General features: G+C 53.2%; 1 protein-coding gene across 2 annotated transcripts in view; it reads right to left on the bottom strand.

Moving 5' to 3' along the window:
- Kiaa1671 (KIAA1671 ortholog) overlaps positions 1–25,543 on the bottom strand; it is a 108,884-nt gene that overhangs the window by 65,796 nt on the left and 17,545 nt on the right. Inside the window, exon 1 of one of the 2 annotated variants that reach the window (XM_075983372.1) lies at positions 11,555–11,835. The exons of the other annotated variant lie outside the window; for it this stretch is intronic. Within the exon in view, the coding sequence (XP_075839487.1) occupies positions 11,555–11,605 (51 nt within the window). The 5' untranslated portion in view covers positions 11,606–11,835. Of the gene's footprint in view, positions 1–11,554; positions 11,836–25,543 lie in introns of those variants that run through there. 2 annotated transcript variants of the gene reach the window in all.

Raw genomic sequence — 25,543 nt, 5'->3', positions numbered from 1 at the left:
CGGCAAGGCATGAAGGGCCCATGAGGAGCCACTTGGTACCCCAGATCACATCTGGAGATGGAGATGAGAGAATCAGGGACAGCCAAGCTCAGGGGAGGGATGGGAAGAAACGCCCACATCTCCAACAATGCGGAGGTGCACAGCAGCAGACAGCAGCTAGGCTGGTCCCTCAGCATTTCCACCCTCCCAGGCTGAGGGGAGAGCAGCACAATAGTAGGCTTCATACCCATTACCCAAGGGGCTGGGGAAGTGGGTCTGTGTTCCCTCCCCTGTGACCACTGGGAACCACAGAGACCAGCAGAAGGGATGCCCTGGGCCCTCTGTGGCTGTCTTCATAAAAAAAAAAATATGGCCGTTACAGCAGCTCTCACAGCCAAGCCCCACCCCATGTGCACAAATGCCCAGGTCACGAATGACAAAACTTTCAGAAGAAACATAGCTCTCAGTCACTGGAGCACCCAGCCAGGGACAACTGCACCTACTGTGCCCTGCTTCACTTCCTACCCGCAGATCCCACGAGTGTGACAGTGATTCGTTAGAGCTACATCTTAGAGGGGCTTGTCAGGACAAAATTTCAGTACAGAGAGCTCCTACAAGTTCCTGGGTCCTACAGATCCAAGGAGGGCCCAAGAGTGGAAGGCAGCAGGGCTCCCACACTATAAACCTCTGTGTATGTAGGAACCCTGGCATCATTGACCTCCCAACCTCTCCAGGTGCTCTGACCGCGAGGCTGCCCAGTTGGCTGATGGGTCACAGGATGACCTAGGTTCACATGACATTGTACCTGCTCTGCTCCAGGGGCCTTAGGTCACCTGTCCTAGAGGACAAAAGCCACTTTCACTGGACCTGGCAGGTCACGGAAGCCTAGGCAGGCGGAAGGACAGGGAGGGCGGCCCCAGCAGGCCCCTCTGGGAAGATGGCCAGACTGCCCAACAGCCCCTGGGCCTTGCAAGCCAGGGCAGCACTGAGGGCTGGCCCTCTTTCCCTCATCTGGGTCCCTCCCAGTCTATGCCTTCCACAGGGTGAGAACAGGGAAAAGTCTTGAGGAAATGTTGATGAATTTAACAGAATACAAAGGCTTAACTAGACACCTTCAGCTTAGCCCAGAGTAGGCTCCAAGGCTGAGCAGCCTGGGTCAGACCTCCCTCCTCTGCTGACTGCTGCGTGTTCTTCTGGAGGTGACTTAACCTCTCTGGGCAGAGGATAGTGGTATCTCCCTCTAGGACTGCTCGGGGGACAAAATGAAGCCCTGTGCTGATGCCTTGCTCACAGAGCTCATAAAGAATACTGACTGAATTTTCGAAAAGCCTTAAAGTCAGTGGTTAGGCCAAAAGGAGGCCACTATGGTCACTACTCCAATCCACGTGGTATCTTAGAGATTGGGGGTGGGTGCTCATGTAGTTCAGGGCCTTTAGTCGCACCGATCTTCCTGCCTCCACTTCCCAAGCACTGGGTCATGTGCTCAGGCCACTGCACCTAGTGAGAGGGTCTGCCTGAGCTGCACAAAGCGGGGACTCAGGTGTCACAGAAGCTCACAGGGAAGGTTCTGCGAGGCCACAGTGAAAGGAGGCCTCTGTGAGCCAGGGACAAAAGCTTTCCAGCACCTTGATCTTCAGTTTGGTCCCAGAACCGCCATGGGGCGGAGTCTTCCAGTACTCAGAACCTCGCGGGGCAGGCAGGGCCTAGCCTAAGCCAGGCTTCTACACGCTCACCTGGGACTCTGACAGGCTACAGTCCAGCAACTCTTCCAGTCATTAGAGAACGAGGATTGCTTCCCGGAGGTGACGTCTCACCAGAGCACACAAGGATGGCAGCGCCCTGTGTTAGCAAAGCCACTGGCTGTAGAACAGCCACCTTCAACACACAGCAGCTGCCTCCCACAAGGAGACAACAATGGCAGAAAGCATCGGGTCTTCCTGCAGGGCATTTCTTCTGTTTCTGCTTAAAGTTTCTTTTCTACATTTATCTATCTGCGCACATGTGGAGGTCAGAGGTCAAACTCAGTCTCTTCTCCCACCACGTGCATTCCAGGGACAGAACTAGGGTCTGGCAGCAAGCACCTTTACCCGACGGAGTCATCGAGCATGTCCTTACTCTGTCTGGACTGCCACGTGTTGTGTGTAGTTATGGAGTCCGGTGTGACGTGTCGGCGTGAGTACACAACACACTAGTGTCCACTCAGGCAATGGGTGTCCCCAGCTATCTGGAAATTCACCATGATCCTGCTACCCAGCCTGTTGGAAGCAATTCTGCCCCTAGTTACAGCCCTGGACCCTGTGCCTTCTCCATCTCCCCCAGCTCTAGAAGCTTCCATCTGCCTCTGCAAGAGAATTCACTGAGCAGAAACAACTCAAATCAAACTTCTGACACCTTCACATCTGCCCCAAGAAAGACAAATGTTTACTCTGACATATTTAAATTGTAGTCTCCAGGCACCAATCACAAGGACGGACACAGAGACTCCCTCCATATCCCCTTAGGAACTGTTTTGTCCCCATGCCCTATGGCCCCTCCCCCCATTACTCTCCCTTCCTGTCCAGGCCTGGAAACTCAGCACAGGCCCAGCCTAGAGAAGACACTCAGTACTTGCACAGTCAGCCAGCTGCTGGGCCAGTAAACGGTGGACAGATGGCCTCTCAGAAAAGGAGATGCTGGGCCAGGGAAGGCAGAGACTGGACTGGCACAGGGGCAGGGCAGGACCCTAGCATCCTTGCTGGGGCAGGGGCACCCTCCTCCTGGCTAAGATCCTTCCTGCTTCTGAATATGACAATCATTGGTCCTCTCAGCTCGGAACCCCTGTGGCAGCTCCCTTTACAGCTCAAGGTGTCCCCTTTGCTCCTCAGGAGCAAACAGGGGGCAGAATGGCCACCACTGGCTGCAACAAGCTTCCCCTGCTGCTGTCAGAAGTCAGCTTTGCTGTTCCAGCACCGGTGTGGCTCCTCAACACCCCAACATTTTCAAAGTGCCTCCAGCTCTTATACCCCACACCTCAAAGTCGACATGTCCTGGAACCCCACAGACACCAGTGCCCCCCGAGAGTCCCCATGTCCCTGATACAAAAGTTCTGCTTGCAGAACACATCCACTGCCGCCCTTCGATGGCCAGCCTCTAGCGATTATGATCAACTCTCACTCAGTATTGCTCGAATCTAACAGTAAACAGAGGGGTCCACACATGCTCAGAATAGGTGCAGCTTTTTGTTTGAGGCTGGTCTAAGATTGCCCGTGCTGGCCTGGAGCTTACCACATAGCCACAATGACCTTGAACTTCTGATCCTTCTGCCTCCACCACCCCCATCCCACCTGGTTTATGCAGTGGGATTGGATCCCCAGGCCTCCTACATGCTAAGCAAACACTCCACCTGAGCCACATTCCCAGCCTCAAAGGCAACTTCTCACCTGTCCTGACACTAGAAGACTCAGTTTGAACGCTGATGTTGCCCGAGGACACTCCTGCATTGCTCCTCATCTGGAGAGCGGGCCTATGGGGCGCTCAAGTGTGATCCACTGAGAGGCGACCATAGCCTGTGAAAAGCTCAGCCAAGGCTTGCTTACAGGCAGCAGCTTGTCAGGCCCAGGGCACCCTCTACTGACCAACCTGGGAATCGCTCAGCCAAAGGAGCAGCGGGTAGAGACTCCAGCCACGTGGATTTAAACATGAAGCCTAGGGGATGGAGAGACAGCAGCGGCTCTGGTTTGTTGAGCACCTACTGTGTGCCAGCTCTACCCTCTGCTGATCTCTATGGTGAGAGGAAATTTCTCATCTGCAGGCTGAAAGACACAGAGCCACTTAGCAGGACTGTGAGAAGGAGGGAGACATGAACTTGAACCCGGGACACTGTGCCCACAACTCCCCTCCTTGTTTACTGGAGCTCTGGAACTTCTTGCGTGCACAGAAAGAGGCTTTGAGGAGAATTTAGTCCAATCCTTCAGACTCAGAGAGGGCAAGCAATTGCTAAGGGTCACATAGCAACTGTATCCCTCTCCAGCTTCCCAGAAGTATTCTGTCCACATAAGCAACTTGGAGGACCATAAGACTGACATGTCGGGGCCGTGGCCAGGAGACTTCACGTGAGAGCAGAGCTCCCGTGGCACATTAGCACTGTGTCTCTCTGAGGGCCAGGAAGTGGCTCTTCAGGCTTGGGGGCCACCAGCATCCCAGGGTCCGTTTCCATCTTTCTATAAGGTAAGGACTCTGTGACATGCTGAGGACAACAGGCGGGAGAGGGGTCACATCATGGTTGAGGCAAAGTCTGGGACGTGGGCTAGGGGTACAGCTGGGGATACACTGGGGGCCGAGCCCTGGGAGAGCTGAATCCCAGCATGTCCATCATTCGAGCAAAATGGATAAGAGACTGCCATGGAGATCCAGGAGGGATCCAACCCAGACTACAGCAGCTGGCAGATCTGCCCTCATTGAAGAATTCTGGGTACCTCTTCCTAGAACTGCACACAATGGGAAGGACGTAAGGGGTGGAGAGCCTCAGAACAGGGCCCATGGCTTTTACTTAAAGCCTGGTGAAACACAAGCGGCTCCTCGTGCCTCCCCCTTGCATGGCATCCAGAGATTCCTGAAAGCCCAAACTGGACTGACCATCCAGTTCAAAGTGTTCTCCCCTGAGGCTCTGGTGACCTCATAGTTCAAGGCGACGTCCTCAGAGTGACCTCATTCCCAGGCTCTCTTCTCCTGACTCTCTCCCCTCACTCATTCTGTCCTAGTCTTTTTTTTAAACAGGTCTGATCTCAGGCCCTTTGTGCAGCTTCCTTTCCTCCCAGCCTGGCCCTGTCTTCTTCTTCCCCTCATACCCTCTCAGGAGGTCTCCCAGACCGAGCTCCATCAGTCCCTGCTGTGTTTCCCGCCTTCTGCCTTCCTTTCCACAGCACACCCCAGCTCCTGACACACTACCTCGAGTTCTGTGTCTTGGTCACTGTGTGCTGGCTCAACTACCCACTGGCTGAGGTGGGCCGTCTTGCTCACTGACGGAGCCCACACACACAGTACAGGGTGGCCTCCAGGAATGACGACAGCACCGTTACTGCCTTGTGCCAGCATGCACTGCTAACATTTCCCCAGCACTGACTAGGTAGAGGGCCTTGTTAATGCCACCTCGCTAGCTCCTTAGGGTGTTCCGAGAGGAAGCTGCTACGTTATTTCCATCTACAGATGGCGAAACTGGGTTTCCAAACTAAAGAGGTTAGCCAAGGCCCTGTGCTCCAGAAGGAAGAGAACCCACCAGGAACAGAAACCCAAGACCCAGCCGCGAACCCCTAGCAGGCTCCCACAGCTCTAGTCTGTCTGTAACTCCAGTGACTCATGTCCCGTGGCCTAAACGTCAGCTCACGTCTACAGCTGGAAACAGACAACTCTTCCATTTCAGCCACAGACATCAGTGAGCGAAACCAAACTAGGGCCTCAGTGGGAGCTAGTGGGACCGAATATGAGACCCAGACCACAACCAGAGCGGCAGAAGCAGCAACAGCTTCCGCAGTGGGCAGCAAGAGCCAAGCAGCCCCTGTCCACCTATAGCTCAAGCTCGTGGCCAGCAGCCAGCAGCCTCGGACAGCGCCCACTGCGCCCACTGTGTACCGTGAGTCACGCTGGAGGTGACCTGCCGCAGACCTTCCTGCGTGGTGGAAGAGCACAGCCACCAAACAGTCATCTTTACACCTCCCCGGCTCAAATCCCAGCTACTGGACCTCCCACGGCCTCAGTTTCCCCACTTGTAATAAAACTAACAATATGGACACCTTTCGGGTTGCTGTGAGCACTGAGGCACATGTGGAGGCCCTGGGGCAGGACAGTTTTGCATGCCCTTTCATGGCTGTTATTACCAATGTCACCAGGGAGAGCCCATAGGCCGCAGAGGGTACAGCTAAGCAAACACTCTGCAAGAGTGCCTGGGAGGCGGACAGCCAAGCCAGCCGTATTTAGACATTTTTTCCATCAAAAACAAGCTCTGCTGGTGGAGTGGAATGTGATGGAGGAAGCACAGCCACCACAGTGGGAACTAGGCAGCTCGGCTCCAGTCCCCCACAGACAGCGAGCCCCCAGGGAGCTGGGATCCAGTCCCCCACAGACAGCGAGCCCCCATGGAGCTGGAATCCAGTCCCCCCACAGACAGCGAGCCCCCAGGCAACTCGGCTCCAGTCCCCCACAGACAGCGAGCCCCCAGGGAGCTGGGATCCAGTCCCCCACAGACAGCGAGCCCCCATGGAGCTGGGATCCAGTCCCCCACAGACAGCGAGCCCCCAGGGAGCTGAGATCCAGTCCCCCACAGACAGCGAGCCCCCAGGGAGCTGGGATCCAGTCCCCCACAGACAGCGAGCCCCCATGGAGCTGGGATCCAGTCCCCCACAGACAGCGAGCCCCCCGGGCTACACACAGCCGGGTGCCACCGGCTGTCACAGTCTCCCTGCCTTATGCTGTGTTCCTATTGTCAGGGCTCCTACCCTGCAGCAACCTGCAACTTCCTGACTTTAAGAAAGCTGAAAGAGTCACTAAGGGCCATCCCCCGGCCTCAGCACAGGGGTAGGAGATGAGGATGAGCTCAGTTCTTCCAAAGCACACCTGGACACAGCTGATCCCTAAATAAAGCCAACCCCTTATCCCGACCAGCCCTACATTTGCTGACTCAAGTTGTGTGACCCGTCTAAGTCACGTGCCAGCAAGCACTAGAGCACACTGCAGGCAAGACTTCCTCCTCCCAAAGCCCTGTGTGGTTTGCCAGTGGATGGCAGGCAAGTCACCTCAACCCTGGTGGCCTCAGTGTTCCCATTCAGACCCAGCAGTTAAAACTGGACAAGGGGTACCTGGCTTTAGTATCTCTGACATGCCCCAGCTGGTGGGGAGTGGGAGGAGCTTGAATAAGACACCAAACCTCACAGGCTTCTGTTTCCCCACTGAGAAATGGAGGCAGTGCTGAGATCTACTCGGGGTTAGTGTGACTACAGGATGAGCTGCCCACAAGACCCACATGGTTCATGCCAGGCAGCTTTGTAAGGGCTTAATAAAATGGCAATGGTGCAGCTTTCAGCTGGATGCCCAGTGGCAGGCCCAAGGGCCCTAGGGGGGGTCTGTCTGCTTTGCTTATCTCAATCAACAAGATTAAGTGACTCCAAACAGCCCCAGCAGAGGAAGCCACCAGCTCGGGTTACTAATGACACATAACAGAAACTCAATCTCCTCCCACTTCCCAGATGATGCAGGGCAGGCCCAGAAGTGGGGGTGGGGGCTCACCCACCCCCAGAGTTGTGTGCAAGACCAGGCTGTAGACAGGAAGCTACTGACAGCCCAACAGCCCACAAGTGGCCCCTTTGCAGAGGCCTGCTGCAGCCACCCTTGCTTGACCCAGGCCTAAGAAGGACTGAGTAACACTGAGAATAACTCAGGAGACCCAGGCTGAGGCTAGCGGGCACCGGGCACATCTGAGAACAAACTACCGCCCAAGCAGGAGGGGCTGGCCAATGGCAGGAAGGAGCACAGCCACTGGACACTACACTCGGTTCTGCAAACGCTGGGCCTCATGGATGCTGGGCAGGAGCGCTTCCCTGAGCTAAACCCCAACTCTCTTCCCATCCTTTCTTATAGAAACCAAGATTCCAAGGCTGGCCTTGAACTCACTGTGTGACCCCAGAGGGCCTTGAACTTTTGATTCTCCTGCCTCAGCCTTCTGAGAGGCAGGGATGACAGGCCCATGCTCCAGATCAACCTGAGAAACATTTTAAAGACACAAGCAGCTGTCCTGACCCCTACCCCATGTCAGTGAACACACGCAAGTGTGAGGGAGGAACCAAGACTGACCCAGTTGGTGGGCAATCGTGAGGCCCTGTTTCGGATTCCACATAAGATAGTACAGACTGGGTTCTGAGATGGATCCTACTAGACAAAGACAGAGGTCATGGGGAAACAGACCTTTTGAATGGAGCAGCCCTTCCTACGGTCCTCCCCTCAGCAGCTGCCCATCAGTCCTCCCCCTCAGCTACCCATTCATCCTCCCCTGTGGTGCTCCCCCTCAGCTGCCCAGCTGCCCTCCCCAATGGTCCTCCCCTCAGCTGCCCATTTGTCCTCTCTCACACTGCCCATTCATCCTCCCCTGTGACCCTCCCCTCAGCTGCCCACCTGTCCTCCCCAATGGTCCTCCCCTCAGCTGCCCATCTGTCTTCCCCATTTTCCTCCCCATCTCCCTGGATTTGTTGGCCACGACTGCTCTTGGAGGTGCTAAGGGAGCTGCGGAGGCCACCCCACCTCCTTTGGCATCAGAAAGCACCCTTTGCCTCTCTCCATGACATACCAGCAGCACCAGTTCCCACCCCCAGTAAAGAGAACCAAAACTATCTCTAGGCAGACTATCAAGCATACCCAAGTGGGCAAGATTGGCCTCTCAGAGTTCAGAATTCAGTCTGGGGTTTACCGGCAATGAGTTTATGCAGATTCCCTGCTTTCTGTCTGTTGCTGCTAGAGAAGAGTGTGCCACGTAGCCCAGGCAGGTCTCTAACTTGCTATGTACCCAAGAATGACCTTAAAGTCCTAATCCTCCTGTCTTACCTTCTGAGTGCTGAGATCACTGGAGTATGTCACCATGCCTGGTTTGAGTAGTGCTGGGGATGGAATCCAGGGCTACCTACATGCTAGACAAGCCAGCTGAGCTGTCTTCCAAGACCTCATTCTTACTTGATTTATTTTATGTGTATTAGTGGTTTGCCTGCATGTGTGTCTGTGCACCACATGTGTGCAGTGTCCAAGGAGGCCAGAAGAGGGTGCTGGATCCTCTAGAACTGGACTTACAGATAGTAGTGAGTGGCCATGCGGACCTTCTGTGAGAGCAGCAAGTGTTCTGAAACACTGAGCCAGCCCTGCAGTCCCTAACTTCTGGTACTCTGTGGGCTTCCAGGGACTCAGAAGAAGGGCACCCTGGAGCTTCCTCTGATGTCTCTTCTGTGAACACAGACATGCTCCAGAACACAGACATGCTCCAGAACACAGACTGCTCCAGAACACAGACGTGCTCCAGAACACAGACATGCTCCAGAACACAGACATGCTCCAGAACACAGACTGCTCCAGAACAGACTGCTCCAGAACACAGACGTGCTCCAGAACAACACGGAGAACAGAGCAGAGCAGCAATCCCCGCTCTGGAAATGCACATGACATCCACGCTCTAGACGGATCCATGACAGGCCAGATGAGACGGGATGCAATCCAAGCAAACACAGCAAGGATACCAGGCTTCACTGTACACACATGCACACGTGCACAACAGAATACTACACACCCTTCGGCACTTAGGACATTATGGTTGAATGTGGCTGACACTTGACTAGACTACATATTGCATGACCTCACTAACAGGTGCAATCTAAAAAAGAAAAAAAACCAGTCAAATACAGAGGCAGGAGAGGGGAGGGTGGTGACCAGGAGACTGAATTAGGATATAGAAATGGGGAGATGTCAAAGGGCCCTGGCTGACAACAGCCATGTGGAGCCCCGATGGAAGGCAGGAGGAGCACCCCACACCGCTTAGCTCCCCCATGCAGTCTAGATTGACAGCCACTTTGAACTCAACAGTGGCTTCCTAAAAAACAGAAGCCCCAGTAGTCACTGAGTGACCTGGGGGAATCGTGATGAGGAAGTGGAAGGTGGTGTGTGTCCCCGCTCTGCAGATGAGGAAGCCACAGCCACAGCTGGAGCAGCCTGTGGGGCTCCCATTCCCATACTTCCCACAGAGGCCACAGTAAGAGTGTCCAGCCTTCTCCAGGTGGAGGGCTGATCCTAAGCCATGGTCTCAGACACCTGGGCCATGCCCGAGTCTAGTAACTTGGCAGAACAAAGACACTGTAGGCTGATTTTCACGGCCAGGAGCTAGCAGTAAGGCCCCGTCACCCACAGGAAGCCAGTGAGTACAGCCTCACCATGCCACACCTAGAAAAGACCTAAACTGCCTTGTCCCACCGCCTTCTGGTTCAGGAGAGAAGCAGAGGTCACAATGTGCACAGCCTAGTGAGGGGCTGAGACTCTGTCTGTCTGTCTGTCTCGCACAGGCCAGACTGAGTGAATGCCTGCCCCTGCTGGGGAACTTGCCATGCATTCTCGAACATCCGTGTCTACTGACCCTGGTCTTAATACACACTGTTCCTTCTGCCCAGAACACACCCTCCCGGGTCTTTCTCAGATCCTCCGGGGCTCAGCTTTCTTGTGGACTCTGTTGGACTCCACATCCCAAAAGACTGTTGTCTGTCACAGTAACACGCTCCACCCCATGCCAACACAGTCCAGACATCCCCAAAGTCAGGGCCCTGTGCATGTGTGCTGTCAGGTGTCTTGAATGAACAAGTGACCACGCTGTCTGCCGATGAGCCTGGCACCTGCTCCCACGTTCCTGGGAAGTGGGTATTGTCTCTCAGTCACATTAATGTCCTGGCACCAAGACACAGCCAAACACCAGGAAGCTGTCAGGACCCCATGAACTGCAGACTTCAAAATACACTAAGTAGGACATCGTGGCACATGCCTGTAACCCCAGTATTTGGGGAGCTGAGGCAGGAAGACAGCTGAGAGTTGGAGGCCAACCTGGGCTACAGAATGAAACTCTGTCTAAAAAACAACCAAACAGAAAACACAGACGCCAACAGTCCCCCTCTCTCTTTAGGCTCTTTGGGGTTATTCTGAACTTTCTAACACATCTATATCCTACTTTTGTAATAAAAAATAATGAAAATAAACCAGTAAGTGGTGCCTTTGTTTATTAAGAGAGAGCTTGTTTCCCAGTGATCCCGGGCACCCGGGACTGGGAAGGTCTCCTGTTCTCTGGATGCTCCCTGGGCTTTAGAGGACAACGATGCTGGGTGAGGTCCAGGTGGACAAGGCTTCCTGGAGCTGTGTTTTAGAAGCTCTGGAAAATTCTGTGTGGCAAGCGTCTCAAGTATTTGCAAACACTCAGAGGGGGAAATAACATTTCCTAAAACTTTCCTTTATGGGTATTCTGAGCTCAGTAGCAAAAGTTCTAGAAAGCCCCAGACGCTGTGATGATTCCCTGGTAAGTTTTTCTGTTCACAGAGCCACCGTCACTGTGTCTCCTCAGTCCCACCAAGAAAGAGAGAGCATGCTAGAGAGAGAAGACAAGCAAGCTGTCCAGGACACACAGATCTGCCTCAGTCAAAACAAGGTTTGGAAATACTCCATAGAGCCCTCGCAGGGCACCCTAGCCGAGCTCCCACATCCCTCTCAGGGAACTTTTCCTCCAGTATACATGGAGAGGGAGTGGGTTTGGGCTTCACTTTTGTCAAGTTTGGGGGAAAGGAAAATAAAGCCACAGAAGGCAGCAGAGCCGGGAACGCCAGCGAAGCATGCTTTCTGAAGGACCCGTGAGGTCTGTCCTGCTTTTCCTGCTTGCCCAGGAGAATCAACCGTGTAGGCTACAGTCCCAGCTCAGGACTGCGGGCTGTCCCTCCTAGCCTGCTCTCCCACCCATGCTCCTCCTCCCACAGTTGCTGTTAGCCAGGAGAAAGGCAGACGACTGAGCAGAAGAGCGGCAGACTCCTGCGCCCACACTCACCCACAGGTACCGCAGCAGCTTCAGCAGGCTGGGGCAGTAGTAATAGTCCATCTCGGAGCAGGCTGTGGGGCCTCTGGCTGGGCACTTCCAGCTCCCCTCCCCCGCAGGGGGTGGCTCCTCCCTCCCCACTACTCTCACCACCCCCAGAGTCAAGTTCAGGGTGGCATAAATCTTTCAAAAGCCAGGGCTCACAGCCAGATGGCCGGACGGTCCTGTGAGCGGCCACCACCACCTCTGGGGTAAAGCTGCAGCCTGGTCCCCAGCGCTGGGTGCCAGCATCCTCCACCTCATCCCGGGGGGCGGGGAGAGAGCAGGAGGCGGGGCCAGACTGCTCCTCCCCCACAGCTGCCCACGTGGTCCAGGGAGACCTGAGAGCAGGGGCTAGGGGTGTGCAGGGGACAGTGTGTGTAGCTGAGTGAGGGCTCTCCGTGTGAGAGTGTGACAGTGTGTGCGGATATGAATGCATGGTGCAGACAACTGTGGAGTGTGCCTGTGTGCGCCCGTGTCAGCATGGGAAAGAATGTGCCTGTACCTACAAGTGTGTGTACGTATGCAGAAGAGGGATAAGGACATGTGTGTGCATGCGCGTGCATGTGCGTGTGTGTGTGTTCCTGCATGCACTTGTGGCACACAAGCCTGCATAGTTCCTCTTCCCCAGGGAGGGAAGGAATGAATTGGGCACAGGCTCACACCTGTGCATCCTCGGTTACCCCATGTAATAGAAAGGGAAGTCTAGGCCCAGAGCAAGCTAGGATTTGGCTAGCATCATAGTTTGTAATTGAGGGAGGCACCCAGGCCTCCCAGGCACACGTCCTGGGCTTCGCCTGTCCCGTGGGCAGCCTGGGCAGAGTAGAGAAAATGCTGGGGAAGGTCAGCCTCTAGAGCAGCCATTGGTGGCTGTGGGGGCGGGGCGGTGAGGGAAACCATTTCCAGTCTGCAGACTAAGAATGTTAAGAACTCCAGATGACCTCTCTGTAGACGCTGGCTACAAAAGAGCTGGTCTGCCACATCTCTGAGTCTCAGTTTTACCTTCTGAGAAATGGGAAGAGTCATGACCACGTTTCAGGGTTTGAGGATCTAATGAGGCAAGCAGAGAACTGAACACAGAGTTCACGCAAGGCTGCGACCACTGCCCAAGCAAGAAGCGGGAGCTCAGAGAGACAGTGGCCCAAGGTGACTGCTCACTCAGTGGGAGCTTGGGTTCAAAGCAAGCACCGTATTCGGTGCCACCTTCCAGAGACTGGCACTCAGCAGGAGCTCAACAAAGGACAGTCCAGCTCTTAGGCAGGTCCAGGTCCTGGATCTGAGGGAAACATGAGGGGAGAGACAGGGCAGAAGCTGGGCCGCTGGCTGACTGGTACCCCACACACTGCCCACTGAGAGGGGCCCGGCAGCTAAAGGGAAACCCTGAACGTGGCGGGTGGGCTTAGCTGCTAGGACCCACAGAGCGAAGGCGGCCTGAGGTTCATCTGCTCCCAGGGCCCATCACCCAGGAGGCCCAGGCCCAGCTGGGCAGCCTCAGGGATGGGCAGGATATCAGAAGGCCAGACCCTCTCCCTGACGACAGAGAACCGTGAACGCTGGACTTGGGTCCTGACTGACAGTTGGAAAGCTGGGCCCTGCTCACCAACTAGCCAACCAACTGACCAACTAGTGGACGTTCAAGCCCATGCCCTGCTCTCAGGCTGAATGAATGAATGAGCAAGCGAACAGTGGGAGGCAGGGCCCTCCCTGCTCATTCGCTGACTAACAGGAATCCAAGGCTGGCCTGACAACTGACTGACGGACAGAAAGCAAGGCACTCTGCTAATGGAGGGGCTTGGGGCTGCCTGCAGACTGAAGGACTGCCTAAAGGTCAGGTCAGCACACAGATCTTGCTGTCCTTGGGCTCCTGGCTGAGGGGCAGAGTGGACTGGAGGCTGTTGGGAGGAAAGGAAGGTTGAGAAAGGCAGGCGGTGAGGGGGCGAGGATGTGACGGGACCGGGAGGGGGAGACAGAAAGAGACACGGGATATGAAATGGCATGGAGCCATGATGGAGAGCCACATGGACAGGAAAGAGATGAACCCCAAAGACAGATGGCTCCCCCAGACAGCCAGGGACAACGTGAACAGGGCCCAGCTGGAGAGCTCTCGAGAGAGAGAGCAGGTGGCCTGGGGGTGGAACCTTGATGACAGTGAGGGACAGGAAGGAGGGGAGATAGAAAAGAGACAACCAAGGTCAGACCTGGCAAATGGGCAGAACCCACTGACGATGGCAGACAAACCAAGGGCCCATCCCAGAGTTCTCAGACACAACCGCCCACCCTGCCTTACCCTACCATCCCAGCTGGCCAGGCTACATTGAGGTGGGAGGTTGAAGTGATGAGACCCATGGATTCCTCCGCCAGCCAGGGAACCTGTCTGCGTAGACAGGCTAGGCCACTCCATGCATGCTCTCACAGACTCTCCATGGTTTCCTATCTTCCCCAACCTAGATCCCTATCCTCTTCTCACCACTGGTCCACTACTGCATGAGTTGAATGGTGGCCCCCAAACTAGGCTTTCCCCTGGAATCTGAAACTGGCGATGTTTGAAGCCAGTTAGCCATGCAGACGGTATAAGGAATGGACACAAGATCATTCTGGATCGGGGGTGAGGGGGGGACCACTAGAACTTATGGCACCTTCAGAAGGTGACAGCCATGAAGGACCCACTCCCCAGACTATGAAAGGGTTGCTGGGAACACTCAACCCGTCTGTCCCTCCCATCCCTTCTGTCATATGAGGACATCCAGAGGCACCATCATGAGAGACAACGGGTCCTTTCCAGACCTGGGAGCCTCTAACTCCTGGACTTTGTGTTCCCAGACGCGGGGAATAAATGTTATCATCTATCAGTTCCTTAGTCTAGTGCCTTGCTGTGACAGCCCCAAGGTACAGTCATCAGAGAGGCTGTAAATTCACTGCCAAGATGTGAACCTAAAGGGAAAAGCTAGGAAAAGTCAGACTATGGTGGGAGCGTGGCTACAGTCAAGTCAAGCCCACAGCCTCTAGATGGCAGGAGCAATATGGACTCTCCCCAACACTGTCTGGAAGAGGGCATCCTGGTGACACCAGGCCTCTCAGGCTACAGGAGGAGACTTACTAAGCCACACATGTGTGGTGACCCTCGAGGCCCCAGCTAACCTCTTCCCTTCACGCGGTGCTTTTTTCCTGGCTGGCTCCACTCATACTGAGGTCTAGCTACGGTCTAGCCACTCTGCCCTGCAGCCTGCAGCCCAGACTCATGGCAGACACAGTCACAGAGTCCTGGGCTCCTCATGGAGACCAACAGGCATCCCTCCCAACAGACTAGCTCCCTCCAGCTCCTCCTTAGGCCCCTTCCTGGCCACTGCAGGTCTGAAGCAGTCAGTCCACAAGCATGGTTCTTAACTCCAAAACTCACCGGATGCCTCCGGAGCAGCGGTTCTCAACCTTCCTGACTCTGTGACCTTTAACACAGTTCCTCACATTGGCTGACCCCAGCCATTAGATTATTTCATTGCTACTTCATAATTTTGCTACTGCTATGAATGGTAATGTAAGTATCTGGTATGCAGGACATCTGATATATATGACCCCTGTGAAAGGGTCATTCGACCCCTGCACTGGCTGGTTTGTGTGTCAACGTGACCCAAGCTAGAGTCATCAGAGGAAGGAGCCTCAGCTGAGGAAATGCCTCAGTGAGATCCAGCTGTAAACAGGCATTTTCTCATTTAGTGATCAACTGGGGAGGGCCCAGCCCGTGGTGGGTGGTCTCATCCCTTAGGCTGGTGGTCCTGGGTTCTATAAGAAAGCAGACTGAGCAAGCCATGGAGAACAAGTCAGTAAGCAGCCTCCTCCCTGCCCTGTTTGGGTTCCTGACTTCCTTTGGTAATGAACAGTAATGTGGAAGTGTGAGCTGAATAAACACTGTCCTCCCCAACATGCTTACTGGTAATGGAGTTCTGTTGCAACAATAGAACCCTAACTAAGACAACTCCCAAAGGGATCGAGACCCACAGGTTGAGAACTACTGCTCTAAGGAATCAACACCTGGGTTCCCAAAGGTGAGCATGGGTCACTTTTGTACCCTTTTCTTTGGGTGCTGTTTTAGGTCAGGCCAAGGCTTGTGCATCTGTGACCTACGTTTAAGTATCAGCAGACATGGAAACCACATGGCAGGCTTACAGCTTCCTTAAAATGAGGCTGGCCGGACCCACAGGTCACACTCCCATGCAGGGACAGGGCAGGAGCTGCCTAGGAACTGACTCAGGCAGCAATGCCTTCCACTCCCTGCAGCCCAGACACCTGGATGTAGACCCAGGCATCACCCACTCCTCACTCCCCATACTACTGGACGCTGTCCCCTGCTGTGTGCCCGGTCCTCCACTAGAAACAGGCCTGAGATGTGACCCACCTAACGTCGAGGGTGTGGCGTCTGCAAAATGTGTCTCAAGTCAGCAATATTATTTCCAAACCCACAAGGCTCTCATTGTGGGCTGGCCAGAGCGCCCTCGCTCCCAATACACATTCCTTTCAGAAATAAAAACATATGCCCCCCCCTTTCAATAGAACGGCGTCATTGTGAAAATAAATGTGGCCAGTACCACCAGCACGGAGGGCTGCAGAGCAGCCATGATGCCAGGCTCAAGCACCGGAAACTGCCCCAAGGTCGAGAGGAAGCAGCAGAGTGGTACACGTGCCAGCTAGTGAGCTCCGTGGGCAGAGTCAACAGGGTCAAGGAAAAGCCTGGTTTGAGAGGCTGAGAACAAAGTAGACAGGAAAAAAAACAGTAACTTGGGCCAGGGAGATGGCTCAGTAGGTAAAGACACTTGATGCAGAGCATGGGGGGACCTGGGCTCCATCCCAGGGAAGGAAAGAACTGACCACAAGTCCACAAGTGATCCTCACAACACACACACACACACACACACACACACACACACACACACACACACACACACACACTGAATGTTAAAAACAACAAAAGATCCCAGTGTATTTGTTAGAGCATCTCCACTCTGCCCTCTGGTGGACATTCCTGGTTAAGGTTAACCTCATCAGGAGGCTGAGGGGAAACAGAAAACTCAGTCAGAAAGGGCCGCCAGCACTAAGTAAAACCTGATCCTACAGGGCACAGAGCCCTTCCAAAGGGTCTGAGCTCTAGCTGGGGCACACACATACCCACAGTCTCGGCTCTGTCTAAATCACCTCACTTCCCCTTGTCTCAGTTTCCCCAAGCACCAGATCTACTAGAAACTTGTGAGATTTCAGCACCACGGTGTGTGAGTTCAAGCCTTCCTGCCTGGGCCTGGCCCCTCCACCAGCTCTTGATGTACAAGTCTTGAGGGACAGGGGCTGCAAAGCTAGATTTGGGAACCCTGGGTAGCCAGGGTGACTCGGGGGTTGAGTGATAATGAGCTGAAATCTGTTTTCAGAAATTTACCTACCCACCAGATCCAACACCCCATACACTTTGTCATCAAGGGCCTAGCTGTGATAATCCATGCTGGCCATTCCCCTGACCCTAGTAGGAGTGGCCTCCTTTCCCACCGCTCCTGGTTCCTTCAACTTGCCCATTAAGACCGGGCAGAAGTCATAGTTTCCTGACAACCAAGTCATGGAAGGACTCAAGCAGTCTCCAACCTGTGTGTGTTCCCTCTTGATCCAGGCTCTCCCTCAAACAAATACGTACGGGGCCTGGGTCCCAGAGGCAGGCCATTCCAATTTGAAGGGAGGAAGAGGTAACAAACAGATGGGAACCCTGCAGCCATGTAAAAATTAAGTGTGGATGGCGCGAGGGGTTGTAGAGCTATTAAAACCACGAGCTGGCATTTGCTTTAAAAAATATCTCCCAAGTACTCGTGAGCTTGAACCTGTTCCACCCCGTGCTAGTGAGCTTCAACACCTGGTCCCCCAGGTGCTTGTGAGCTGGAACACCTGGTCCCCCCAGGTGCTCATAAGCTACAACACCTGGTCCCCCCAGGTGCTCATGAGCTGAAACACCTGGTTTCCCCCAGGTGCTCATGCTGAAACACCTAGTCCCCCCCAGGTGCTACTCGTGAACTTGGATACTTGGTCCTCAGATGATGGAGCTGTTTTACAAGGTTGTGAACCTTTGGTATGTGGGCTGAGCTGGCCAGCAGGCCTTGAAGGTCATACCTGCCTTTAGCTCCAATATAGTTCTACTTTCTGTCTAAGGCTATGAAGTAAAGAGCCCTGGCCAGTGGCTCCACTGCCATGGGTGGAGCAAGTCTCACCACTAAACCTTTCCTCCCATAAGGCTTGAGCCAGAATAGACCTTCCAGCCTACAGTTGCTGCTGCTAGGCATTTAACTCAACAACAACAACAACAACAAGTCATTAATAATACAAATGGGCTGATAAAATGGTAGGGATGCTGATGAGAACCCTAGTGTGGAAACCACCCATGTGTCCATCAGTCTACAAATGACTGAATAAATGGGACGTTTATGGAACAGAATATTATTCGGCCATAGAAATGAACAAGGTACTTGTTCATGGTATTACATGCATGAAACTCGAAGCCATTCTAGGTGGGGGAAGCCAGTCCCAAGAGTCCCTGCTAGGATATCCCATTTGTGTGGGCCATGGAGTGCAGGCAGGTATGCCCAGAGAGCAGACTCATGAGGGGAGGGAGAAGGGAGCGGCTGCTGGTGGGTGTGGGTTTCCTGAGGGGAAGGTGACATTTTCTACACTGCATTGTTGTAATGCTTTAGAACTCTGTGCAGTCAATGCTACTAAAGTTTAGAAGGCGCCTTTAATCCCAGCACTCAGGAGGTAGAGGTAAGAGGATCTCTGAGTTCAAGGCTAGCCTGGTCTACAGAGCGAGTTCCAGGACAGCCAGGGCCACACAGAGAAACCCTGACTCCAAGCAAAAAAACTGTTGAAGTTTAAATAAACAAACTATACAGTTATTTTTGAAAATGACAGCCAGGTCTGACTCAGGTCTGTAATCCCATCTGCTCAAAAGACTGAGGCAGAAGGATGGACAGATGAAGATATGTCTGGGTTACTAAGTGAGTTCAAGACCATCCTTGGCTGTAAAACCTTGTGTCTCAAACTGAAAAGCTGGGGCTGGTGGCTGCTCAGTGGGTAGAGAGCTTGCTGTGTAGGTGGGAGGATCCAGGTATGTGTCCCCAGCACCTTGTGAAAAGCCATATGTGGGGGCCTGAAACCTGAGCAAAGTCGGGGGTCAGACACAGGAGGGCTCGTCCTGCCACAGACGTTCTGATGTCCCATCTGAGACTATGGGCATGGGCATCAGAAGGCTGAAAGCTTCTCATGAGATCTCAATCCATACAAGGCTCAAATGCCCCTGCCCTGGAGAAGAGCCCAGCCCCATGTCCAGGGAGGCAGAAGAGACAAAAGAATGCAGTGGACTGAGACAGACATATAATAAACCCAGGCAAGAACTCTTGAAGTGCTTCTGAGATTTGAAGAATCATAAGGAGAGTCTCCAAGACACCATTTGGGGCACGTTCGCTCATAGGTGCATTGAGTTGTGTGTATGTGTGTGTGTATCTGTATGTATCTCATCACATATGCTGCTGAAACAGGGTTAGCAAACATTTGACACTCTGATCTCTGCCTTCCCAGATCCATGAAGACATCACTAATGGACCATCTCCCCTGGTCCAGTATGTATGGCCCCAAAGTCCTTAGGCATGGTCCAACAACTGGAATTGACTCTTGGCACAAAGCTGTTTTCCACCTTGTCTAAGCAGGAAACAGAAGCCAAAACTGGAATCTTCCACAGCATTTTCAGTTCTTCAACTCAAGCATTCCACGAAACACTGTCAGACAGTGTTCTGCGGTGTCTGAACGTTAAGAGAGCTGGGAGAGAACACTGCAAGCCAACAAGGGATAGGGACAGCTGGAAATCCATACACTGCAGGCAGGGAGGCACCAGGTACAGCCACTTCAGCCACGTCCTGCGCACATGCAGCCCAACTCCCAGCAATGCTACAGCTCGGGTGTACAGTGAGCACCAGCCATCAGGAGGCAACAATGGAATGCATGAAGATTAGGAACTGCCTCAGACTGTAACAGACCCAAATGCATGTTCCCAACAGAGCAGAACACCTGACAGAGCAGAGGGCAGGGACAAGTCCTGATTGTGGTGGCCACAGGATGTATGCAGACCTGGCACTACCTGGGGCAGGACGGAGATGGGGTTCATGGCACAGAAATACACTTGTGTCTGTTAGCAGTGAGTGGACCCAAAGCCATACTATACACCTGCAGAGCAGCAAGGCCAGGACTAGACACATGGGAAGAAAGCAAGCCAGCGCCAGGTTGGACATTCTGGGCTAACCCACCATCAGTGAGGAATCTTGGACACTGTGGGTCAAGAAGGAGATGTAGGCGCTGGAGAAATGGCTCAGTGATTGAATGCTTATTGTTCTTACAAAGGATTAGAGTTTGGGTCCCAGCACCCAAGTTCACAGCTGCATGTAACGCCAGTTCAAGGGGCTTTGGCACCCTCTTTTGGACCCTTAAGGCATTGCACTCATGTGCAAAGATATCCCTCCCCACACATAATTTAAAAAATATAAATCTTTTTTTAAAGAATGGGACATAGATGCCCTTGCATCCTGGATCATCTGGTTCAGAGCACACCCTCTGCCATCCTCCCGCTGGCTCTCACATGCAATCTGTCATGGAAGTTTCCAGGCAGGTTACTGAGGAGGCTTTCCATGGGCATGTCTCTCTACAACCCTTCCTCCCACTCATCATCAGCCCCACACTGTCTGATTAGTGGACAGCCCAGGCTGGTCATGTGACATCACCTGGGAACAGCACCCACAAGTCTGGACCTCCTCCCAGCAGAGGCCATCATGCCTGTAACCCCGGCTCTACCCACCAGGGAAGTGTGCCCACCAGGGCAGCTTGTCAAGCAGAGCACGTGCACCTGGATTCCTGAGGGCAGGTGAGCACTGGATGGGTTCTGGGGCCCTGGGAGCCCACAAAGCCCTGTGGGCATTGCTGGTGCTGCTGAAACCTGAGGATCCCTGTCCCCTCCCTGATGCAGAGGAAGGAGCTACAAGCCAGGCCTTACCCAGGCTTCACCGCTTCTACACCGTGTGTCCTGGTGCAGCCACCTCCCTGCCTTGAGACTCAGGTTTAGAATCTCTAAGCAGGGGTACCTGCCACCTTAGGATAGAGGAAGTCCCTTAGAAAAGAGCCAGGTCACATGCTGAGCAGGCATCATGGGGCAATGCTTGGAGCTGACCTCTGGTTTCCACATGTGCACGCGCACACACACACACACACACACACACACACACACACAACTACTTGACTACATCTGGAATTTACTAAAATCCAAGCAACTGGGCACACCTGTGAAGGATTTTTCTTAATTAAATCATTCAAAGTGGGAAGACTCAACTTCATACCTGATCTTTTGGGGTGGGAAGATCCACCTTTGGGGCTGGAGAGATGGCTCAGTGGTTAAGAGCACTGGCTGCTCTTCCAGAGGTCCTGAGTTCAATTCCCAGCAACCACATGGTGGCTCACAACCATCTATAATGAGATCTGGTGCCCTCTTCTGGCCTGCAGGCACACACGGAAGGAATGTTGTATACATAATAATAAATAAATCTTTAAAAAAAATTCACCTTTAATCTGGGCCACACCTTCTGCTGAAGCCTGTCTTTATAAAGGACAAAGAAGAAGGAAGCTTGCTCTCTGCCTGAGTACCCTCCTTTTTGCTGGCAAGTCCATGCCTTCACTGGCATTAGAGTCTACTTCTTTGGGATTCCAGTGTAAAACCAGCAGAGACATCCAAGCATCATGGACTGAACAACTACTGGGTTCTTGGGCTTTCCATTGGCAGACAGCCATTGTTGAACAAGGTGAACCAATGCCCATGAGCCATTCTAATAAATCCCATTACATATGTATGTCTGAGAGAGTGATTCTTTATGTTCTGCTCCTCTAGAGAACCCTCACTAATACAGCCCTTATCCTGCCATCAAGGATCACCTTCTCCACTGGCTCATTGACCATTGTTACCACCATCATAATCATCAAACTAAAGAAGTCCCAAGTGCTGTGGAACAATGGTCTTGTACCATGTAAAGATTTGTCACTTGTATTGATTTAATAAAACACCGATTGGCCAGTATCCAAGCAGGAAGTATAGGTGAGGCAACCAGACTAGGAGAATTCTAGGAAGAGGAAAGGCAGAGACACAGTCACAAGTCAGATGCAGAGGAAGCAAGATGAGAATGCCTTACTGAAAAAATGTACCAAGCTACATAGTTAAACATAGACAAGAATTATGGGTGAATTTAAGTCGTAAGAGCTAGTTAGTAAAAAGCCTGAGTAATAAGCCAAACAGTTTATAATTAATATAAGCCTTGGTGTGTTTATTTGGGACTGAACAACTGTGGGACCCAGCAGGACAGAAACTTCTGTCTACACCCAAGACTTTTGCTTCTGCCTGACAACCTCCTCTGATCCTTCTACAGACCCCACCCATAGTCCCTTCCTCAAAGAGGCCCTTGCTGACCACCTGAAAAGAAAGAGGTCCTGTACCCCTCTCCCCATCCCCCACCCTGGCTCCCTACACTGGTTTATTTTCTTCACGGTGTTTGGTAACATCCAGACATCTCCTTTCTGAGCCTGGCCAGTGGTTACGTATTTGGTTCCCACACTGTGCACACACCATAGAAGCACCACATATGCTGGCCTACTGTTTCCCTGAACAGTCTGGAGGATGAAGGCTTCCAAACACGTTCCCAGTGGTTGTGTGTGTGGTGGGGAGGATAAATGACATGGCCATCATACTGAGTGTGCAACTACTTGTTCCTGGCTTAGAAATGAAAACAATTTGAAGACAGAAATTAATTCATCCCCTTTCATATCCTTGGAGGTCCACATAAGTTAATAAATCAAGCAAGATATGAGGGAGGGCAGCAATGGATGGGTAGGTGGATGGGCGAGTCAACGGAGGGATGGATAGATAAACTGACAGTTGGGTGGATACAGGCATAGCTGCACGGGTGATCATTAGGGACACGAACACAGAACACCCAGCACACAACCTCCGACACGGCTGGCAGCACACGTTCACTCTAGCAGACAAACCCTGGTGTGGCTAGTTGAATCCAGAAAAGAAGAAGAGGCTGTTTGTGGCTGTACCTAGTCCTCCGTCCCCAGAGTGAAAAAGGAGGCAGCTGGTGCTGGTGGGTACTGACCTCACAAGCCAGGGCGTCCTCAACGCTGCTACCATTGGAGCCCGCCCTCACGCCCCTATGCCTAGTGCACTGCCCCAGCTCCCCCAGGCACAGCAGATTACTGTAGGCTCCTGACTGCCTGCACCTCCACTCCAGCCTGGTCTCCCCTCTTTGAACCCTGTTTCCCCAGCAGGCTGGACCTTAAAGGCTGACTAAATCCCTGACATCACCCAGCACCCCTGTACCACAGATCCTAGGTAGGGTTTCTGGACTTTGAAGTCACACAGGCTTGGCACACAGTGGACACATAAAGAATGAACATATAGCTAAATAAACCAGGAAGAGCCAGTTTGTATTTAGTCATGGGGAGGCCATTCTTGGACTTCCCATAGGTTCATGCCAATGTGAGAACCCCATAACTGCTGACTTATGACCTCACAGTCACAGGAGGGGCTGCTGGGTAACCTGTGCCGGAGGTCAGGGTCCACTCTGAGTCACCATGTTCTATAATCTCTAGGAGACCATAAGCCACGGGCAGGAGGGTGGCCATACCTGTGGGAGGATACACCACAGGATCAGGAGAAGACATTTCCCCTTCCAGGACTCAGTTGAACTCCTAAGGTTGGGGACACTTTCCTTTCACAGTAAGACAGCTCGCAGGAGCAGACAACAGCAATGACAGCAGCAAGCAGCTGTTCTGCAGCTGGCTGTGCCAGCACCCACTGTGGGCGGAGCAGAGTGTCCTGCCTCCCTCTGCCCTACAGGGCAGCGGGTGGGCAGCAGTGGGTGTGGTCACGCAGATTTGCTGACTCAATCAGCCCTGGGGGTCCCCGGCTGCTTAGATGTGATAGACAGAACAGCCCACAGTCAACGTTGGTTGAGTCCCAGGACTCACGTGTTCCCTTTCCTGGAGGGGGCTACAGTGGGGAGCTGTGGGAAGGGGGAGCAGGGTGAGGACTAACAGCCTGCCCAGCCCAGCCTGGGGGAGGAAGTGCCCAGTCCCAGGCAACACATGTGGGCCCTGGTTATAGCTCTTCTCATGCTGTGTGGCCTAAGGCAGGTGGCTGAGCCCCTCTGAATCTTGCTTTTCTTTAGAGTAGGAAGGGGTTCGTTTACCCGAAATGGCAGGGGAGGTGGGCAGCACTCAAGTAAGGATGGACAAAGCCTGAGATAACAAAGGCTAGGGTGTAGTTCAGTTGGCAGAGTGTCACCCTGGCATCTACCAGGCTTTACCGCCCATAGACAGTGCAGGGAGGCACACACCTGTAACCCAGAATTCAGAAGGCAGGAACAGGTGAAGAATGTTCAAGGTTATCTTTGGCTACATAAAGAGTTTGAGGCCAGTCTGGGCTACATGAAATAAAAACAAAACTCCTAAAAGAATGAAGATATGTGACCCTAGATGAGCAAGCAACAGCAGGAAGTTACGGACAAACAAAGACAGACTGACAGCCAACATTCAACAGACAGAGTTCATCAGACAAACTGACAGCCAAAGTAAATCAGACAGCCAACATTCATCAGACAAACAGCCAATGTTCTCCAGACAAACAGCCAACGTTCTCCAGACAGACTAACAGCCAATGTTCTCCAGACAGACTAACAACCAACATTCTCCAGACAGACTGACAGCCAACGTTCTCCAGACAGACTAACAGCCAACGTTCTCCAGACAGACTAACAGCCAACGTTCTCCAGGCTTCCCCAACCATCTCAGGAGAACTCACAGATGTCACCAATCCCCAGGCCTCATCTGAAAGGATATCCTAATCAAATTGGGCCTCAGTTTCCCCATTTCTACAGAGTTGAACAGACACAAAGAAGGGGAGAAGGAGAGGGAGAGGATGGGGAAGGAAAAAGGAGGAAAGGGGCCTCCTCAACCAAAGCATTAATGAGGAGTCCTCATTTGCTCTGAGACCAGACCAGCTCTGTCCCACAGCAGAAACTGAGTCCCCAGAGGCCACAGCAGCTGAAGCTGGTCTTTCCTTTCAGATGCTCCAGGTCGACCAGTCCATCACAGGCTATGGGAGGAGTCAGGAGGGGGTTGGACACCCACTGCCTTCTTGTCGCTGCTTCCTAACACTGCAGGCATGAGACCAGAGACCAGTCCTGCCAGGGTTGAGTCCTGGCTCCTCCTTCAGTCTGCAGTCTGCAGGAGAGGAAGTCCCACATGCCTCAGGCAGGGCACAGGGGCCTCAGATCTGGAACAGAGGAGTCAAGGCAAGCCATCCAGGACTCTAGGGACAAAGTCTTCTTGATGGCATAGCGGAAAGAGCAGGAGCCTGCAGCAAGGAGGCCTCCTGCAGGCGAGAGACTGCAGACAGATTCCAGACCTTTTCTCCCCATAACCTTCGCCTTCACAGGTACACACACAAGTTTACACTGGATCAGATAAGGGAGGCGGTGCCACCAGAGAGGGACTAGAGACAAGGGTATCTGAGGAAGGGAACTTTCAGAGATGGTCAAGTGTCACATGCCTGTAAGGCTGCCACTGGCATCTAGGCACGAGGGCCACTCCAAGGGCCACTCAGTAGATGACCGTCCCACCGGCCACACACCCTGTTACTCCACTCCTGCAATAACAGCAAATATGCCCATTTTACAGCTGAAGTCTCTCTAGACCACGGACATGGGAAGGTATGGAAGGCGGGACTTGAGCCACCCTGGGCCACAGCTACCCTGGGCCGTGCCTTCAGGGCACCTTCCGAGCAAGGAGAGAACTCGTCCATTTACAGACCACGCACAGAAATCAACCAAATCACCAGGGGAGCCTGGGTCCCGG

This window comes from Microtus pennsylvanicus, chromosome 1 (genome assembly GCF_037038515.1).
Source record: "Microtus pennsylvanicus isolate mMicPen1 chromosome 1, mMicPen1.hap1, whole genome shotgun sequence".
Taxonomy (NCBI): domain Eukaryota; kingdom Metazoa; phylum Chordata; class Mammalia; order Rodentia; family Cricetidae; genus Microtus; species Microtus pennsylvanicus.
Note: the sequence above shows the minus strand (reverse complement) of the source record. Positions and strands in the feature narration are given on the sequence as shown.